Source organism: Gopherus evgoodei, chromosome 7, assembly GCF_007399415.2.
Source record: "Gopherus evgoodei ecotype Sinaloan lineage chromosome 7, rGopEvg1_v1.p, whole genome shotgun sequence".
In the NCBI taxonomy this organism is placed as follows: domain Eukaryota; kingdom Metazoa; phylum Chordata; order Testudines; family Testudinidae; genus Gopherus; species Gopherus evgoodei.
Window position 1 is genome coordinate 31,575,491 of NC_044328.1, and position 17,797 is coordinate 31,593,287.

At 40.7% G+C, this 17,797-nt stretch overlaps 1 protein-coding gene across 1 annotated transcript in view; it reads right to left on the minus strand.

Moving 5' to 3' along the window:
• Positions 1-5,525: 5,525 nt before the first annotated feature.
• CC2D2B (coiled-coil and C2 domain containing 2B) overlaps positions 5,526-17,797 on the minus strand; it is a 117,930-nt gene continuing 105,658 nt past the window's right edge. The window contains exons 26-28 of the mRNA XM_030570320.1: positions 15,877-15,935; positions 13,762-13,939; positions 5,526-6,630 (exon numbers count right to left, since the gene is read on the minus strand). Of these exons, the coding sequence (XP_030426180.1) occupies positions 6,442-6,630; positions 13,762-13,939; positions 15,877-15,935 (426 nt within the window). The 3' untranslated portion in view covers positions 5,526-6,441. The remainder of the gene's footprint in view (positions 6,631-13,761; positions 13,940-15,876; positions 15,936-17,797) is intronic.

The following is a 17,797-nucleotide window of genomic DNA, read 5'->3' on the forward strand; positions in this document are numbered from 1 at the left end:
CATCCCAGACATACCACACGATCCATCATCTACAGCCAACCGCTGAGGTACAAACGCATTTGCTCCAACCCCTCAGAGAGAGACCAGCACCTACAAGATCTTCACCAAGCATTCTCAAAACTACGATACCCACATGAGGAAATAAAGAAACAAATCAACAGAGCCAGAAGTGTACCCAGAAGCCTCCTGCTGCAAGACAAGCCCAAGAAAGAAACCAACAGGACTCCACTGGCCATCACCTACAGTCCTCAGCTAAAACCTCTCCAATGCATCATCAGTGATCTACAATACAACCCATCCTGGACAATGATCCCACACTTTCACAGGCCTTGGGTGGCAGACCAGTCCTCGCCCACAGGCAACCTGCCAGCCTGAAACACATTCTCACCAGTAACTGCACACTGCACCATAGTAACTCTAGCTCAGGAACCAATCCATGCAACAAACCTCGATGCCAACTCTGCCCACATATCTACACTAGCGACACCATCACAGGACCCAACCAGATCAGCCACAACATCACCGGTTCATTCACCTGCACGTCCACCAATGTAACATATGCCATCATGTGCCAGCAATGCCCCTCTGCTATGTACATCAGCTATACTAGACAGTCCCTACGTAAAAGGATAAATGGACACAAATCAGATATTAGGAATGGCAATATACAAAAACCTGTAAGAGAACACTTCAACCTCCCTGGACACACAATAGCAGATTTAAAGGTAGCCATCCTGCAGCAAAAAAACTTCAGGACCAGACTTCAAAGAGGAACTGCTGAGCTTCAGTTCATTTGCAAATTTGACACCATCAGCTCAGGATTAAACAAAGACTGTGAATAGCTAGCCAACTACGAAAGCAGTTTCTCCTCCTTTGGTGTTCACATTTCAACTGCTAGAAGAGAGCCTCATCTTCCCTAATTGAACTAACCTTGTTATCTCTAGAGTGATTCTTGCCTGCCTCTAGAAATTTCCACTACATTCATCTGATGAAGTGGGTATTCACCCATGAAAGTTTATGCTCCAATATGTCTGTTAATCTATAAGGTGCCACAGGACTCTCTGTCACTTGAAATAAAATAGTAGTATTAAGATTTCTTTGTACATTTCTGACTTGGAAAAAGTAATTGCATGTAGACTGTAAATATACTGTATATTCAAAACTGTGCCGCCTTCTTACATTTGACTTTGCTGAATGCTCCCAGTCTCAATTTTTGCTTGTATTAAGTTTACCTTCTCCACTGTGCAGAGGAAATTTTTACATGATGTCCTGAACAGAACACAATACCATAAGAGGGGAAGATACCACCTCTCAATAAACCAAAGAAAATTACCTCCCTTAAAAGCAGCGTTTATTTTGAATTTTGCAGCATCTATCATTTCAGCAAGGCTTTTCTACTCTTGCCATCCAGTCCTTTAGATATTATTTTAATATTCAATTAATCTTTTAAAAAACACACACGTTTGCCTTTATCCTAGACTCTGCTAAATGCCAGCAAAACTTTTTCTTTAAGAATGTGATTATACACAGAAAATTCAACTGGTTCATTAGGCACTGAACTTTTTCTTCAAACCTCAAACTCAGTTAGTTAACATGCTGTAGTTTATCCTATAAAATTAAAATTCTTTTGATATGGAATCCAATATGACTGACACATAGAGCCCATTGATATACCTTCTATTCCAGAGGTTCTCAGGACAGTTTTTTTGGCGGCCTCATACTTTTTCCTAAAATACTTAATTACTTTTAGGAAAAACAAATAAATATGCACATATACACGTCCAAATCATTGTAATTTATTTATTGCTAGCTAGTAAATCTGCTGTTAAAAGTGGTATTAGCAAATATACAAATATCTCTTTTCACGGCATACTTATTCAGCCCGAGCAAACCTGGGGACAAATTAAGCAGGGGCTAGGGGCAATTGGGTGGGGATGCTGGGGGAGATATCGGGGGTCAGACTTGAAGCCCCATAGCCAGAGCCTGCTTCCCCACAACCCCAGGGCTGAAGCCCAAAACCTGAGCTCCATCGACCCTGGGAAGGTGGGGAACTCACCAGGTGCCTGCTCTGGTGGTGTGCCCCAGTTGTCTCCAGAGGGGGTATGGCCAACCCCTGCTTGCAGCCCTAGCAGCCAACACGAAGGCAGTGCAGCCAGGAGCAACAGGGAGGGCAAGAGGGCGCTGCTTCCCCACCTCCCCTCTTCCTGCCCCTGCAATCACAGCCCAGGAGACTGTGGCCACAAGAAAAGCCCCTGGACACATTAATTCCGTCTTCTTCATTAAACTATCTCTCTGCTCTTTTCTAATTTATTCAACTGTCTAAAAGAAACTCTTGTATATGCCTGTGTACTTGAGCTGACAATGAAAAGCAGATAGGTAAGTTCTGAAAACTGAACTATTGTATTACATGTGAATAGAAAAATAAAGCAGTGAGTGAATTGTAGTTCTTGCATAATAATCAGAAAAATACCTTAAAATCAAAATGATTATTATTTGATTACTTACATTTATAAGGTACCCATCATCACGGTATTATATGTTAGTTTTGTGATAGGTCAAGCATGTACAATACAATGTGGAATTAAAGGTACATAAAAGACCACACTAAGGATGGGTCATTAAAATCATAGACAAATAATGTACCTCAATCCCTTGACCTGCAAATACCATTACTAAATATGAATTACACCTATTGCTTAGAATACCCAATTTTTCGGACATGCTTCTCAATTGATATTGGAATAGTTAGGGACTGGGAACTGCATCCTGGCCCTGGTCTACACTACGAGTTTAGGTCGAATTTAGCATCGTTAGATCGATTTAACCCTGCATCTCTCCACAAGACAAAGCCATTTTTGTCGCCTTAAAGAGCTCTTAAAATCGATTTCTGTACTCCTCTGTGACAAGAGGATAAGTGCAGAAATCGACCCTGCTGGGTCGAATTTGGGGTAATGTGGACACAATTCGACAGTACTGGCCTCCGGGAGCTATCCCTGAGTGCTTCATTGTGACCGTTCTGGACAACACTCTCAACTCAGATGCACTAGCCAGGTAGACAGGAAAAGCCCCGCGAACTTTTAAATTTCATTTCCTGTTTGGCCAGTGTAGCGAACTGATCAGCACAGGTGACCATGGAGTCCTAGAATTGCAAAAAAGCTCCAGCATGGACCAAACAGGAAGTACTGGATCTGATCACTGTATGGGGAGACGAATCCGTGCTATGCAAACTCCGTTCCAGAAGATGAAATGCCGGAATATTTGAAAAAAATCTCCAAGGGCATGAAGGACAGAGGACCTGCAGTAGTGCTGCGTGAAGCCTACCAAAGAACCAGTGAGGCAAATGGCCGCTCCTGGTCAGAGCCCCACACGTGCCGCTTCTATGATGAGCTGCATGCCATTCTAGGGGGTGCCCCTACAATTACCCCACCCCTGTGCTTCCCTCTTCCCTCACCCCTCCCGGGCTACCTTGGCAGTTATCCCCCCATTTGTGTGATGAATTAATAAAGAATGCATGAATTTGAAACAATAATGACTTTATTGCCTTTGCAAGCAGTGATCAAAGGGGGTGGGGAGGGCGGTTAGCTTACAGGGAAGTAGAGTGAACCAAGGGGGCAGGTTTTCATCGAGGAGAAACAAACAGAACTTTCACACAGTAGTCTGACCAGTCAGGAAAGTGGTTTTCAAAGCTTCTCTGATGCATAGAGCACCCAGCTGTGCTCTTCTAACCGCCCTGGTGTCTGGCTGTGCCTAATCAGCGGCCAAGCAATGTCTCAACCTCCCACCCCACCATAAACATTTCCCCCTTACTCTCACAGATATTGTGAAGCACACAGCAAGCAGTAATAACGATGGGAATATTGGTTTCACTGAGGTCTAACCGAGTCAGTGAACTGCACCAGCGCGCTTTTAAACATCCAAATGCACATTCTACCACCATTATGCACTTGTTCAGCTTATAGTTGAACTGCTCCTTACTACTGTTCAGGCTTCATGAGCCATGGGAGCAAGAGATATGCTGAGGTAGGTGCGACTGCGCAGTGCTGCTGGCTGTGAGAGCAGCCTGAGGCAGAAGCCTCCAGCTGACATGGTATTCAGGCAGGACTGAATCTCCATTAGACAAAACTTAAAGAAGAGAATGACCTGGAGTCATTCCCATTTTTGTCCAGGCACCCCAACCGACCTCACCGAGGCCGGCCAGGAGCACCTATGTCTGCCCAGGCACCCCTGACCAACCTAATCGAGGGTGGCCAGGAGCACCCACGGGACCATGATGACAGCTAGCAGTCGTATTGTACTGTCTGCTGTCCGCAAGGCAAGGCAAGGAGATGCTGCTGTGTAGCACTGCAGTACCGCATCTGTCAGCAGCACCCAGGAGACATACGGTGACAGTGAGCTGAGCGGGTTCCATGCTTGCCAGGGTATGTCATCTGCACAGGTAACCCAGGAAAAAAGGCTAGAAATAATTTTTAGCCATTGCTTTCATGGAGGGAGGGAGGGGGGCCTGGTGACATGTACCCAGAACCACCCACGACAATGTTTTTGCCCCATCAGGCATTGGGAGCTCAACCTAGAATTCCAATGGGTGGCAGGGACTGCAGGAACTGTGGGATAGCTACCACAGTGCAATGCTCCAAAAGTCGACGCTAGCCTCAGTACTGTGGATGCACACCGCCGACTTAATGCACTTAGTGGGGAGACACACAATCAATTGTATCAAATCAATTTCTAAAAAAATCGACTTCTGTTAAATTGACCTAATTTCATAGTATAGACATACCCTTTGTCTCAAGGGCACAAGGTTTCATCAAGCATTGTGATTATTTAGGACCACAGAGAGTCTGAGACAATTAGTTGCAAGGTAACGCTGCAGTTTGAATTATTTCATCCAAAGTTTCAGGCTCTCTCTTTAAATTGCAGTTCAACTCAAGTATTTTAGTGTATGTATAAATAGCAAAGTGGAGTTTCCTGTTTATTGTCTCCAACAACCTCCAAAAGTCCAAATCAATTCTGCTATTTGTAAGTGAAATGATTAGGTTTTCCTGGCTGCCGGTGCTGCAAATTCAGCCTGGAAGTTAAAGGTTAAACTGGTTTCTTGCTGGCTGACACAACACCACCAATCTGCGAATGGCACCTAGCCAACAATTCTGTTGATTATGTACAAGCCAGAAAAGACTCTAGCTCTTCCAGTGATATATTATCTCTGCCAGCCATAGATACGACCCTGAATACAGAGGATGCAAAGTAAGTATCCTAATCTGACAATAATCAAACTTCAAAACCCGGTTATCAGTGTGCTGTTTTATTTCCAGATTGTCCCAAGTGGCATCAGCAATGGCATTTTCTAATGTGTTGATAACATATTTTAATATACACAATGAATATTAATTTAATATTCCTTATAGTTTTTATACTTTCTATTTTAAAATTCTATATTAAATAATATTAATAAACCACTAGTTTTTTTACTTATCAATATTATGATTTTAAAAGTTTATAATAAAAACATTTATATATTTTGACAGCTTTGCTTTATGCTTTTGAATGTTTCCCTATAATAAAGTATATTGTATGCAATCCTATTGTTTACAGTTAACTGTTGTATGCTAAAGTTAAACTCGTTCAGTTTTAAAAAAACTAAACATAAACATTCTGCTAAAGGAAAGTAAAGATTTTCATAACACCACTTGAACAAAATATTTGCCATTAATCATTCCAAAAACGCTTACAACTGAAAATTAAAAGAATATAAGACATAACATACAAAGAGAACTTCACAAGTTAGCAATGACACTAAGGATCTGTTCCTGCCCCCAATGATTTCAAAGGAGTAAGACAATGCCTTAAGATTTAGGGAAGCCTTCTGGATATTAAAGTTGCAAACTTGAACTTTATTACACAACTTTCACATTCATCATTGTAAACCACTGGGTCTTTACCAGTCAAATATTAATATGCATTCCACAATATTCTACAGCACCTTATTTAACTAATAGTATCGACTATGTGTTACTCTTGGAATGTTTGAAATTCACTGTGTTGAGGCAGCAAGACCTTAAATTCTAATTCTTTTATAAAACAACTCATTAAGATCTTTCTTCAAAGGGTTTACTCTCTACTCTCCAAGAAATCATTTAAACATCTTCTCTGGACACTAAATATGATAATTCTAATGATTTACAGGAGTTTAATGCTGGTCTCAGATTATTGGGAATTAGCAAAAATGATAAGGTCAATTTATAATAGATCTAATTAAAACATTTAAAAGCTACAATCTCTCTATAGTAACAAGATTCTATTAATGTACAATAAATAGTACTGGCTTATCTCTTGTGGTATAAAATTAGCTTCTCATGTCCCAGTTCTCATGCCTAAATAACCATCTTAAACCATGAGAGGTAACATGTAGTAACTTAGTTTAATTATAATTGAATTCAACACTGTTTACTGATGACGGACCAAAGAAACTAAGTAGATCCATACAGATAAGATGTTGTTTGGGTATGGATGAATATACACAGCAAGAGCAAATTCTGTGTTGGGGATTTCTGAAGAATGAATGCCAGTTTGATACACAGCCTCACTTATTGATGGTAAATCTGTGTATGGCATCTGGATAGGGTATCCTGTCACCTAGAAAAACATAGGATTGAAACAATAAGTACAGTTTGAAAGGATTATTTTATGAAAAACTAAATGCTATACTTTTATTCATAATAGCTTTATGGTTAAAAATGTTCACATATCAGAAACACTATATGGCATATGCATTTGTCTATATTTGAAATGAAGCATTTGATGATTCTCTTATGAATTCCATCAAGTTGTCTAATTATTAAGTAACCAACCTCCTCCTATTTATCAGAAATGTATTTTAGCTCTAAGCTACTGATTCAATGTAAAGATTATATTGTATATTCTTGTACCATACTATAAAACATACTGTAAAAAGTTATTGCACTGCATTAAGAAACTTTCAGAAAAATAAAAATGGTTCTTTCTTTCTTTGTACTTATTAGCCATGATAAGCTGAGAGAATGAAATTCTGGCTCCACTGAAGCCAATGGGAGTTTTGCCGTTGACTTCAATGTGGCCCAGATTTCATGCAGAATATCCAAATTAAAAGTTTTGTCAGTATACATGAAAAGTAAGCAATTAATTAGGGCTGTTGATTAACCAGAGAACTCACGCCATTAACTCAAAAAGGTTAATCGCAATTAATCACAGTTTTAATCACACTGTTAAGCAATAGAATACCAAGTGAAATTTAATAAATATTTTTGGATCTTTTCCTATATTTTCAAATATATTGATTTCAATTACAACACAGAATACGAAGTATACACTTATTATTTTTGATTACTAATATTTGCACTCTAAAAATGATAAATTTTATTTTTCAATTCACCTCATACAAGTACTGTAGTGCAATCTCTATCATGAAAGTGCAATTTACAAATGTAGATTTTTTTTGTTACATAACTGCACTCAAAAATAAAACAATGTAAAACTTTAGATCCTACAAGTCCTCTCAGTCCTACTTCTTGTTCAGCAAATCGCTCAGACAAACAAGTTTGTTTATATTTACAGGACATAATGCTACCTGCTTATTATTTACAATGTCACCTGAAAGTGAGAACAGGCATTTGCATAGTACTTTTGTAGCCGGCATTGCAGGTATTTACATGCCAGATATGCTAAACATTCGTATGTCCCTTCATGCTTCGGCCACCATTCCAGAGGACATGTTTCCATGCTGATGACGCTCGTTAAAAAATAATACATTCATTAAATTTGTGACTGAACTCCTTGGGGGAGAATTGTATGTCCCCTGCTCTGTTTTATTCACATTCTGCCATATATTTCATGTTATATCAGTCTCAGATGATGACCCAGCACATGTTGTTTGTTTCAAGGTTAAGCTATGGGAGGGACTAACGGTCCCAGTTACACAAAGACACTAAGTTGATGCTCCAAGTACATCCAAAACACTAACAGGTACTCAGGACAGCTAGCCCCTGCTGCTGCTACAATTTTATTTTTAGCACACTATCTCAATCAGAGCTAGTGCAGGTATGTCTCCTCAAACTGGAATTTACACCTCCAGCTTGAAGGGTAGATAATACCTCTAGAAGCACAGCACAGAATCTCACCCAAAGAGGGTATCTTATAATAAATCATTATGAAGAATTTTTAAATATATTTTTATGTACAGTAATATTTATACTTGTGTTATGAGCAGATGCACAGTATAAAGGGGAAAATTTCACACAAGGGATGATTAATAACTGGAACACAATTCTGCTTTTGTTTCATAATGTTATTATAACTAGGGTTTGTGCTCTGTTGCTTCCCCAGCCAGCTCCATTTTTCTATTTAATGAATGGATCTTTCAGGAGAATCTATGCAATATGACCATGATAAATAAAATCATTGTAGAAATATTTTCCTTCAAGAAAATGTAAATCACACTACTTGGGATATTCAAGAAACAAAACAGAAACTTTGAGAAAATACATTACAGAAAAAAGGCTTTTAAGCTTTCAATCTAAATTCCATTTTATTGTTTGTGGCAGAAGTTGTATGATATCTAGTGTATTGAAGATTTTCAGTGCATCTGTGAAAATTTTTCATGCTTTTTGTTTGTTTCTCACTTGGTTAAGATAGCAAAGAGGGATTCCACTCGGTCAATGGAGCTACTCCAAATATACATTGGAGTAACTGAAATCAAAATCTATCCTACTGTAGGGCTATGAAATTACACCTTCCTCATTCCTACACACTATACAAAAGCTGATTTACAATTGCAGTATCTTATTGACTGAATTAAACATGTTCTAAAGTAATGATAGTTGTTTAAAAAAACAACCACCACCACCGAATACATCTGGCCATTTCCTAGAATGGGCATCTTGTGGCCACATTAAGCTGTTTTGATCCTCTCATATTCTTGGAGGATGAAGTACACTCAGAATCACTTAGGATTTAAGTGGCATCTAAGCTTCATTTTGCATGTCAGGATACAGGTGAATGTCTCACAGACTGAGTAAGGGAAGAATCCCGCTTTGTTTTTATGTATGCCCTCAATAATCAGCAGACCAAACATTTTTAGGAAGTGGTGGGTTTTTTTTGTTCTGACCCCCGCAGCTCCCTAGTCACCAGGGGGAGGGCAGGGTGCCCCCACAGGCCCTGGCCTGCCCCGTGGTGGCAGGGGGACCCCCGCAGCTCCCCACTGCCGCGGTAAGAGAGGGATTCCTGCAGCTCCCTTCCGCAGCTGGTGGCAAGGGAAAACCCAGAGCTCCCAGCCACCCCCAGCTGACCAGTCCCTTACCATTTTGTCATGGATATTTTTAGTAAAAGTTAGGGACAGGTCATGGGCTTCCATGAAATTTTCTTTATTCCCTGTGACCTGTCCATGACTTTTACTAAAAATATCCATGACTAAATCATAGCCTTACTCATGAGTCACTCACATGTGGAATACACATAGGGACCATCACTCCAGGAAGAAGAGAATGTTACCTAACTGTAACTGGAGGTTCTTAGAGATGTATAGTGCCTACCCTCCATCCCCTCTGCTTTGGACTGGATTCCATAATGGTAAGAGGGAAACTGAAGAGGCATCGACCCGCACTACCTCTTATACCCTCGGTCCAGAGCACAAGGAGATGCACTACATACATGTGGGTCAATGGACACTGCTAAGAAACATTTCCAAGCTCAAGCTCATGGCAGCCCGCTGCCTCAGGCGGCAGGAGTACCTCGCAGCTCCCTGCTGCTGTGGGAGGCAGTGGAACCCTGCAGCTCCCAGCGGCCAGGGCTGACGTCATGGAGGTCTTTGGAAGTCACGGATTCTGTGACAAAACTGTAGCCTTACTCATGAGCAGTGATCAGCGTGGACGTGGGTGTGAGGATGCCAATGGAAGTGCGGTCTGCAGTACAGCCTGGTCCACAGCTGTGCCTGTAGCTGCTCCTTGTGCGATGGCATAGTGTGTTGTGAATGTGTGGACAGATTGCCATGTCACTGCTCGACAGATATCCTACCAGGACACATCCACCAAGGAGGCCAGGTAGGGGTAGGTTGGGTGGTTTGTAGCATTCGAGGATGCACCCAGAGACCTATTTAGAGATTCATTGGGACGAGAGGGCTTGATCATTTCGACCACTTGGAAAATGCTGTGAATAGTTTAGGTGATTTGTGAAATAGTTGAGTACTCTGGAGGTAGTATGGTAGTATGCAATGGATGTCAAGGGAATCCAAGGCCCTGTCAGTGGGATAGGCATGTGGCTTTTGGGAGGAAACTGGCAGGTGGATGGACTCATTGAGGTGGAACTCAGACACCACTTTTGGAAGGAATTTAGGGTGTAACTTGTCCTTATGGAAGAGAGAGAAAGTGTGCGTGTATGTGTGTGTATCATAGAATCATAGACTTTAAGATCAGAAGGGACCATTATGATTGTCTAGTCTGACCTCCTGCCCAATGCAGGCCACAGAATCTCACCCACCCAGTCCTGTATCAAACCTGTGTCTGAGCCACTGAAGTCTTCAAATCATGGTTTAAAGACTTCAAGATGCAGAGAACCTTCCAGCAGGTGACCCGTGCCCCACACTGCAGAGGAAGGCGAAAAACCTCCAGGGCTTCTGCCAATCTACTCTAGAGGAAAAATCCTTCCCGACCCCAAATACGGTGATCAGCTAAACTCTGAGCATGTGGGCAAGACTCACCAGCCAGACACCCAGGAAAGAATTCTCTGTAGTAACTCAGATCCCACCCCATCTAACATCCCTTCACAAGCCATTGGGCATATTTGCCGCTAGTAGTCAAAGACGAATTAATTGCCAAAATTAGGCTATCCCATCATACCATCCCCTCCATAAACTTATCAAGCTTAGTCTTGAAGCCAGGTATGTCTTTTGCCCCTACCACTCCCCTTGGAAGGCTGTTCCACAACTTCACTCCTCTGATGATTAGAAACCTTCTTCTAATTTCAAGTCTAAACTTCCTGATGGCCAGTTTATATCCATTTGTTCTTCTGTTCACATAGGTACTGAGTTTAAATAATTCCTCTCCCTCCCTGGTATTATCCCTCTGATATATTTACAGAGGAGCAATCATATCTCCCCTCAGCCTTCTTTTGGTTAGGCTAAACAAGCCAAGCTCTTGGGGGTGGAGGGGCAGGTATGTCTGCCATCATGGCTGTAAGTTCACTAATTCATCTGGCCGAGGTAATGCTTACGAAGGGCGCCACTTTCACTGAGAGATGAGGGAAGGAACATGCTGTGTGCATGCTGGGCGTTTGGGTGCTGAGATGATCGTTGGTACCATTGGATCCCATTTGTGCCTGGCCTTATGCTCCAAGAAGGGAACCTTGGGCACCAATCTGGCTGGATCTGTACGCAACATCTCACCCGCCCTGGCTCAGCTCAGAGAAGAAATGCTACACTTGGGAGCAGTCCTGCTCTTATGCCTTTGGGAGTGTTTTTTGCTCTCATGTCAGGACTTGTCCTTAGCCTTCAGTACACCGGTTTTGAGACATGCACAGCGCTCAGAGGGGTGCTCTCTGTAGGGGGTGGCTGCCGTACAAGGAGGTCTCTGAGTGTGCCTGGGGCTTCATCATATCCTCCATTAGATACTTGCAAAGGCAGAACTTGTAGACTTCCCTGGGAAGGAAGAACTTCTAGACTGCGCAGCATGCTGCGATGTATGTCTTGCCCAGGCAGTAGAGAGCACCATTGTGTTTGTCGCTTGCAGAGAAGGAGCGCAGGCAGAAAACAGAGTTTTTGAAGCCTCGAATCCTGGGCATAGTCCTGGCAGGGTGGAGATACAGTCTCTGAACGTGGAAGAGAATTAAAAATTTTATTAAAGTTAATGTTATAAAAATGTTTAATACATAGGTTAAGAAAGGAGCATCTGTACATCTGGGCACAGTGTTTAGATTATCCACAAATACAAAGTTTGTTTTTAAAGTCATAAGATACATATAGCGCAATAACCCAAATTTACGTGACTGAATTTAAGAATACAGTTTAGATATTTAGCATCCATGTATTCGGGTACAATACTCATGAAAAAAGTTATATGGTGAGTTGGTGGCAGAAAGCAAAATAGATCAATGAGTGAAGATTGTCCCTCAGTAATTGAGAATTTAGGATAGGTTGTCCATTTAGATAAAAACAGTCTGTCTATCAGGAAAGTATTTGAGTTACTTTTCCAACAGCACTTTTCATTGGCACTCCAGCTCATTCCTTCTGATACTGCCAATGTCCAGTGATGTGTTCTATGTAGATGTCCCTCGACTACCTGATGGTGTTCAACATCATGAGTTGCTGCATCAGCCGAGCATAGTGTCAACTGACTCCACATTCTCTCAGCACTCGCTCGTTACCGGGGTACCATGCGCCCAGGGCTCCGATGATCAGCGCGTGAGTTTGGCTCTCATAGCCCTTAGCTCTCAGGATGTCAGCTAGAGGGGCGTATTTCTCCAGCTTTCAAGATCGGGCATCATGGAAAGCCAGGGTCCTGTTTTCGAAGGGCACTGTAACATCCACCTTGATGATCTTCTTCCAGTCCTTGCTGGTGATGACGATGTCTGGTCACAGTTGGCTGTCTGTTCTGGGGATGGTGGAGTTCATGGCTACCTTCCCCACAGGTGGATGGCTCTGACTAGGGGATCTTCGATGGTGTTGTGTCACAGTTGCCATGCTCTGGTATGAGACTCGCAGCTACAGAACATGTGGGGTAGTGTCTTGTTGGCATAGGCGCACTTCCTGCATTGCTTGTCCCGATTCCCATGGCGGATGGCTCCGTTCAGCGGGATACAGTTGAGCTGGGCCCAGTGGAAGAACCTACAGATGGCAAATTGGGTGAAGCTGTCCCTGGGAGGAATGGTTGCTGGCGTCCCACTTGCATGTCACCTTGAAGGCCTTGCCCTGGTCCAGCTTCTGTTTACACTAAAACTTAACTTACCTAACTATCACTAAGATAAACTATTTACAAAGTATATACAAAGTAAGTCACTCTTTTAGCAAACTAAAAGTGCGAAGGAACAGGGGTTCCAACTCAGGCCATGCAGCAGTAAGAGGGAACTGAAGAGCTGTCGACCTGCACTACCTCTTATACCCTTAAGCTGGAAGCTCAGGGAGATGCACTATGCACTTGCAGGTCAATGGACACTGCTAAGAACACCTCCGGACTTAGGCACATGGCGTGCAAGTGCACCCATATGTTGAATACAGATAGGGACCATCACTTGAAGAAGAATAACTAGTACAATCCATCTAAATAATAACTAATGAGTGGGAGACTAAATAACCATCTTAACATATCTGAAAGATGTAAACAGCAAAGATGGAAATAAATTGTCTTTGTTGTTCTAAAACATGAAACCAGAAGGGTGACATTATGAAAAGAAATATCAGGAAATAATTTCCAAATGTGAGATTTATTATAAAATGCATTCTGGTAAAAACTTTTACATATTCTATGTCAACTTACAGAAATGTAAGTCTGTGGTTCTTATTTTGAGCATTTTAAAGTTATTTTTGTTCCTTTTTTATATAGCTAGTCATTGTTACTTCCTTACTTATGTCAAAATAAAGCAGTATTAAAATATGTTTGATCATGAGTGAGCTTCAGTGCTGTATTCAGTGCTGCAGCTATTTATATACATTACCTTCTTTATACTACACACACACACTGTTTTAAATTAATCTTGTTTATATTTAAATTATAAAATTTAATTGTTTATAATGTAAATACTAACCCAATAATGTTCCAGTAAACTTTCCAATTCATTTTCTTCTTTGTCTGTAACAAAGATCCTATTTCTTAATTCTAGCTTGGGAAGAATTTGTCGTAGAAGAGCAGTACACTGTCGATGCCACCGAGTTGGTTGCTGAAATCGCCATTCCATTATTTTACTTTTTAAGGTCTTTTCGATCCTGTGATAAAAGTTACAAAATATTTATAAATAGGGCTGTCAAGCAATTAAGAAACTTAATTGTGATTAATCGTGTGATTAAAAAAATTAATTGCAGTTAATCGTGCGATTAATCACATTGTTAAACCATGATAGAATACCATTTATTTAAATATTTTTGGATGTTTCCTACATTTTCAAATATATTAATTTTTTTACAACATAGAATATAAACTGTACAGTGCTCACTTTATATTTATTTTTTATTACAAATATTTTCACCGTAAAAGAGCAATTCCCCCATTACAAGTACTGTAGTGGAAATTCTTTATCATGAAAGTTGAACTTACAAATGTAGAATTATGTACAAAAAACCTGCATTCAGAAATAAAACAATGTAAAACTTTAGAGCCCACTAGTCCACTCAGTCCTACTTGATGTTCAGCAAGTCGCTCAGACAAACAAGTTTGTTTACATTTGCAGGAGATAATGCTGCCCACTTCTTGTTTACAATATCACGTGAACGTGAAAACAGGCATTCACATGGCACTGGCATCGCAAGATATTTATGTGCCAGATGCGCTAAAGATTCATACATCCCTCCATGCTTTGGCCACCATTCCAGAGGACAGCCGTCCATGCCGATGACGGGTTTTGCTTGATAACAGTATAAAGCAGTGCAGACAAATGCATGTTCATTTTCATATCATGAGTCAGATGCTATCAGCAGAAGGTTGATTTTCTTTTTTGGTGGTTCAGGTTCTGTAGTTTCCGCATCACAGTGTTGATCTTTTAAGACATTTGATAGCATGCTCTACAACTTGTCCCTCTCAGATTCTGGAAGGCACTTCAGATTCTTAAACTTTGGGTTGAGTGCTGTATCTATCCTTAGAAATCTCACATTGGTACCTTCTTTGCATTTTGTCAAATCTGAGGTGAAAGTGTTCTTAAAACAAACATGCTGGATCATCATCCGAGACTGCTATAACATGCAATATATGGCCAAACGTGCGTAAAACAGAGCAGGAGGCATACAATTGTCCCCCAAGGAATTCAGTCACAAATTTAATTAAGGCATTTTTTTTAATGAGTGTCATCCGCATGAAAGCATGTCCTCTGGAATGCTGGCCAAAGCATGAAAGGACATACAAATGTTTGGCACATCTGGCAAGTAAATACCTTGCAATGCTAGCTCAAAAGTGCAAAGTGCACTTTCAGGTGACACTGTAAATAAGAAGCGGGCAGCATTTTCTCCTGTAAATGTAAACAAACTTGTTTGTCTTAGCGACTGGATGAATGAGAAGTAGGACTGAGCGGACTTGTAGGCTCTAAAGTTTTACACTGTTTTGGTTTCGAGTGCAGTTATGTAACAAAAAAAAATCTACATTTGTAAGTTGCACTTTCACAATAAAGAGATTGCACTACAGGACTTGATTGAGGGGAATTGAAAAATACTGTTTCTTTGGTTTATCATTTTTACAGTGCAAATGTTTGTAATAAAAAATATAAAGTGAGCACTGTACACTTTATATTCTGTGTTGTAATTTAAGTCAATATATTTGAAAATGTAGAAAAACCACCCAAAATATTTAATAAATTTCAATTGGGATTCTATTATTTAACGGTGCGATTAACCACAATTAATTTTTTTGCGTTAATCACACGAGTTAGCTGACAGCCCTATTTATAAATAAATTTAAGTAATGAAACATGATTAACAAAATTCCTTGTGAACTTTTAAAGCATTTATTTTTTATGATCTGGTCCTAAAACTTTAACGCTTCTTTTAGATAAACATGGCTAGAATACATAGAATTAATATACTTCAGGCAATTCTACTAGCAGGCCATTCTGAAAAGATAAATTTGTGGTAGAAAATAATGGACTGTTGACCTGAAGCTGAGCTGAGCCCAGCTTCCACTATGGTCACATGCTTTTAGTATTCAAAAAGAACCCTACCTGTTCTGTAGTTCTTCTACCATGCTTCCATTAGTAGGGGTGTAAAGTATTTCTTTTGGCTGAAAGAGAGAACTTCCTATCAAGTATACATCTAAGATATAACAAAATATTTGGCCAGATCCTCAAATGAAGTGCAGCTACTTTGCACACATTGTCAGTGGAATATGTACATAGAGTAAGCACAATTGGCCATCTGAAGATCATACCAGGGTCCCAGAGGTTCCTATGCTACCCAGCTGCACCCACAGAGGGTGTGGGTGGAGGGAGGGGGCCATGCACATACTGCTCCAATCCCGAGCTGTGATTTTGGCCCCATTAGGGCTATTAACGGCCACATCAATTAGACTAATTCTCTGGTTGCTCTCATTTATGCGTGAAGATTGTTCTTGCACATAACAGCCCCATAATCAGGGCAGTGCAAAGATGAGCTTTATGTCATCTTGGCACACTCATTTAGACCTTCCACAACCCCTAATTTGCACTGTGTGATCCCCTCAGCAGTTGTCAACGATCTGCCCATTAACTTTTGCTATCTTAATGAAAGTAGAATTGGCACCTTAAGCAGGCACCTTTCTCAACCTACTTTGTTTAGCTCTTATAACAATAAGGTGATATGGTTCAGTTCAAACCTTCTCTGCAGGCTTGACTGCTCATTCAAGACTGCTCAACAGAAACCTTTCCTGATAGAATCATTCACAAATCCGTTATATTCAGGAACTAGTCACCTGCCTCTAAATCAGCATAGCCAACTCACTTAACCTTTTCCCAGCAGGATTTACAACTGCTTACAATAGTGGGGTATTCAAGCAAATACTGCCTGCTTTTTACAGCAACTTATTAACAATGATGATCTTTTGAAACAAACATAACAAATGATAATTACTATAATTTATATCAGACAGATAAACTTTGAAAATTAGAGGAGTTACCTGTACAGTTTGTGTTTTTATGCATTGAAAATTGTATGGTAGAAATTGTCTCCAAAAACCTTCCTTTGACATTTCAAAACTTACGCACATTGGTGAACTGTTTTGCTGTGTATTAAACCAGACCTATCAAAACAGTAGTTTAAAATGTGGCAATCAATCTACAAAAATTGTTTTAAATAAAAAGATGTGAAATGTACTTTTATATATTTTCCTTTAATACCAATACAAGTATATAAGAAGCCAGAGAAATGCCATTATATAGTATGATGGAGGGAAGCAATTGCACTTGTACTGCCAACTGAAGAGGATCAGGCTTAACCACTTGTAGTTTTGGCTAACATTTCACTAATACAAACATAGGGCCTGAACCTGCAAGTCATCCCTATGGGGAACTCCCAAAGAAGTCAAACGGAAAAGGAAGATTACTTATCTTACAGTAACTGGAGTTCTTTGAGACATGTGGTTCCTATTAGTATTCCACTGCATGTGCGTGCACATGCACTCCATGAGCCTGAGACCAGAAGATTTTTTCACTAGCAGTGTCTGTTGGTCTGCAACTGCATCCTGTGCTCTGAACTGCGGGCACAAGGGGCAGTGCGGACCAACTGCCTCTCCAGCTCCTTCTCTACTACAAATCACCTTAGAGAAGAATCCAAAGCAGAGGGGAAGGAAGGCGGGTCATGGAATACCCATAGTGAGATCTCACATCTCAAAAAACTTCAGTTACTGTAAGGTAAGTAACCACCTTCCTTTCTTCTTTGAGTAGTGGTCCCTATAGGTATTTCACTGAGGGTGATTCCCAAGCAGTATTCATCATGGAGGAGGGCACAAGGAACCATTCTGCACCAGAGATTGCAGGACCACTGTACCAAAGGATGTATCTGCAGAAGAAGTTTGTATTAGCGTGTAATGTGTAGTAAAAGTATGCACAGAGCCATTCTACAGATCTCACAGGGGAACATCTCCAAGGGGGAGAAGTTCCCACTTGCTCA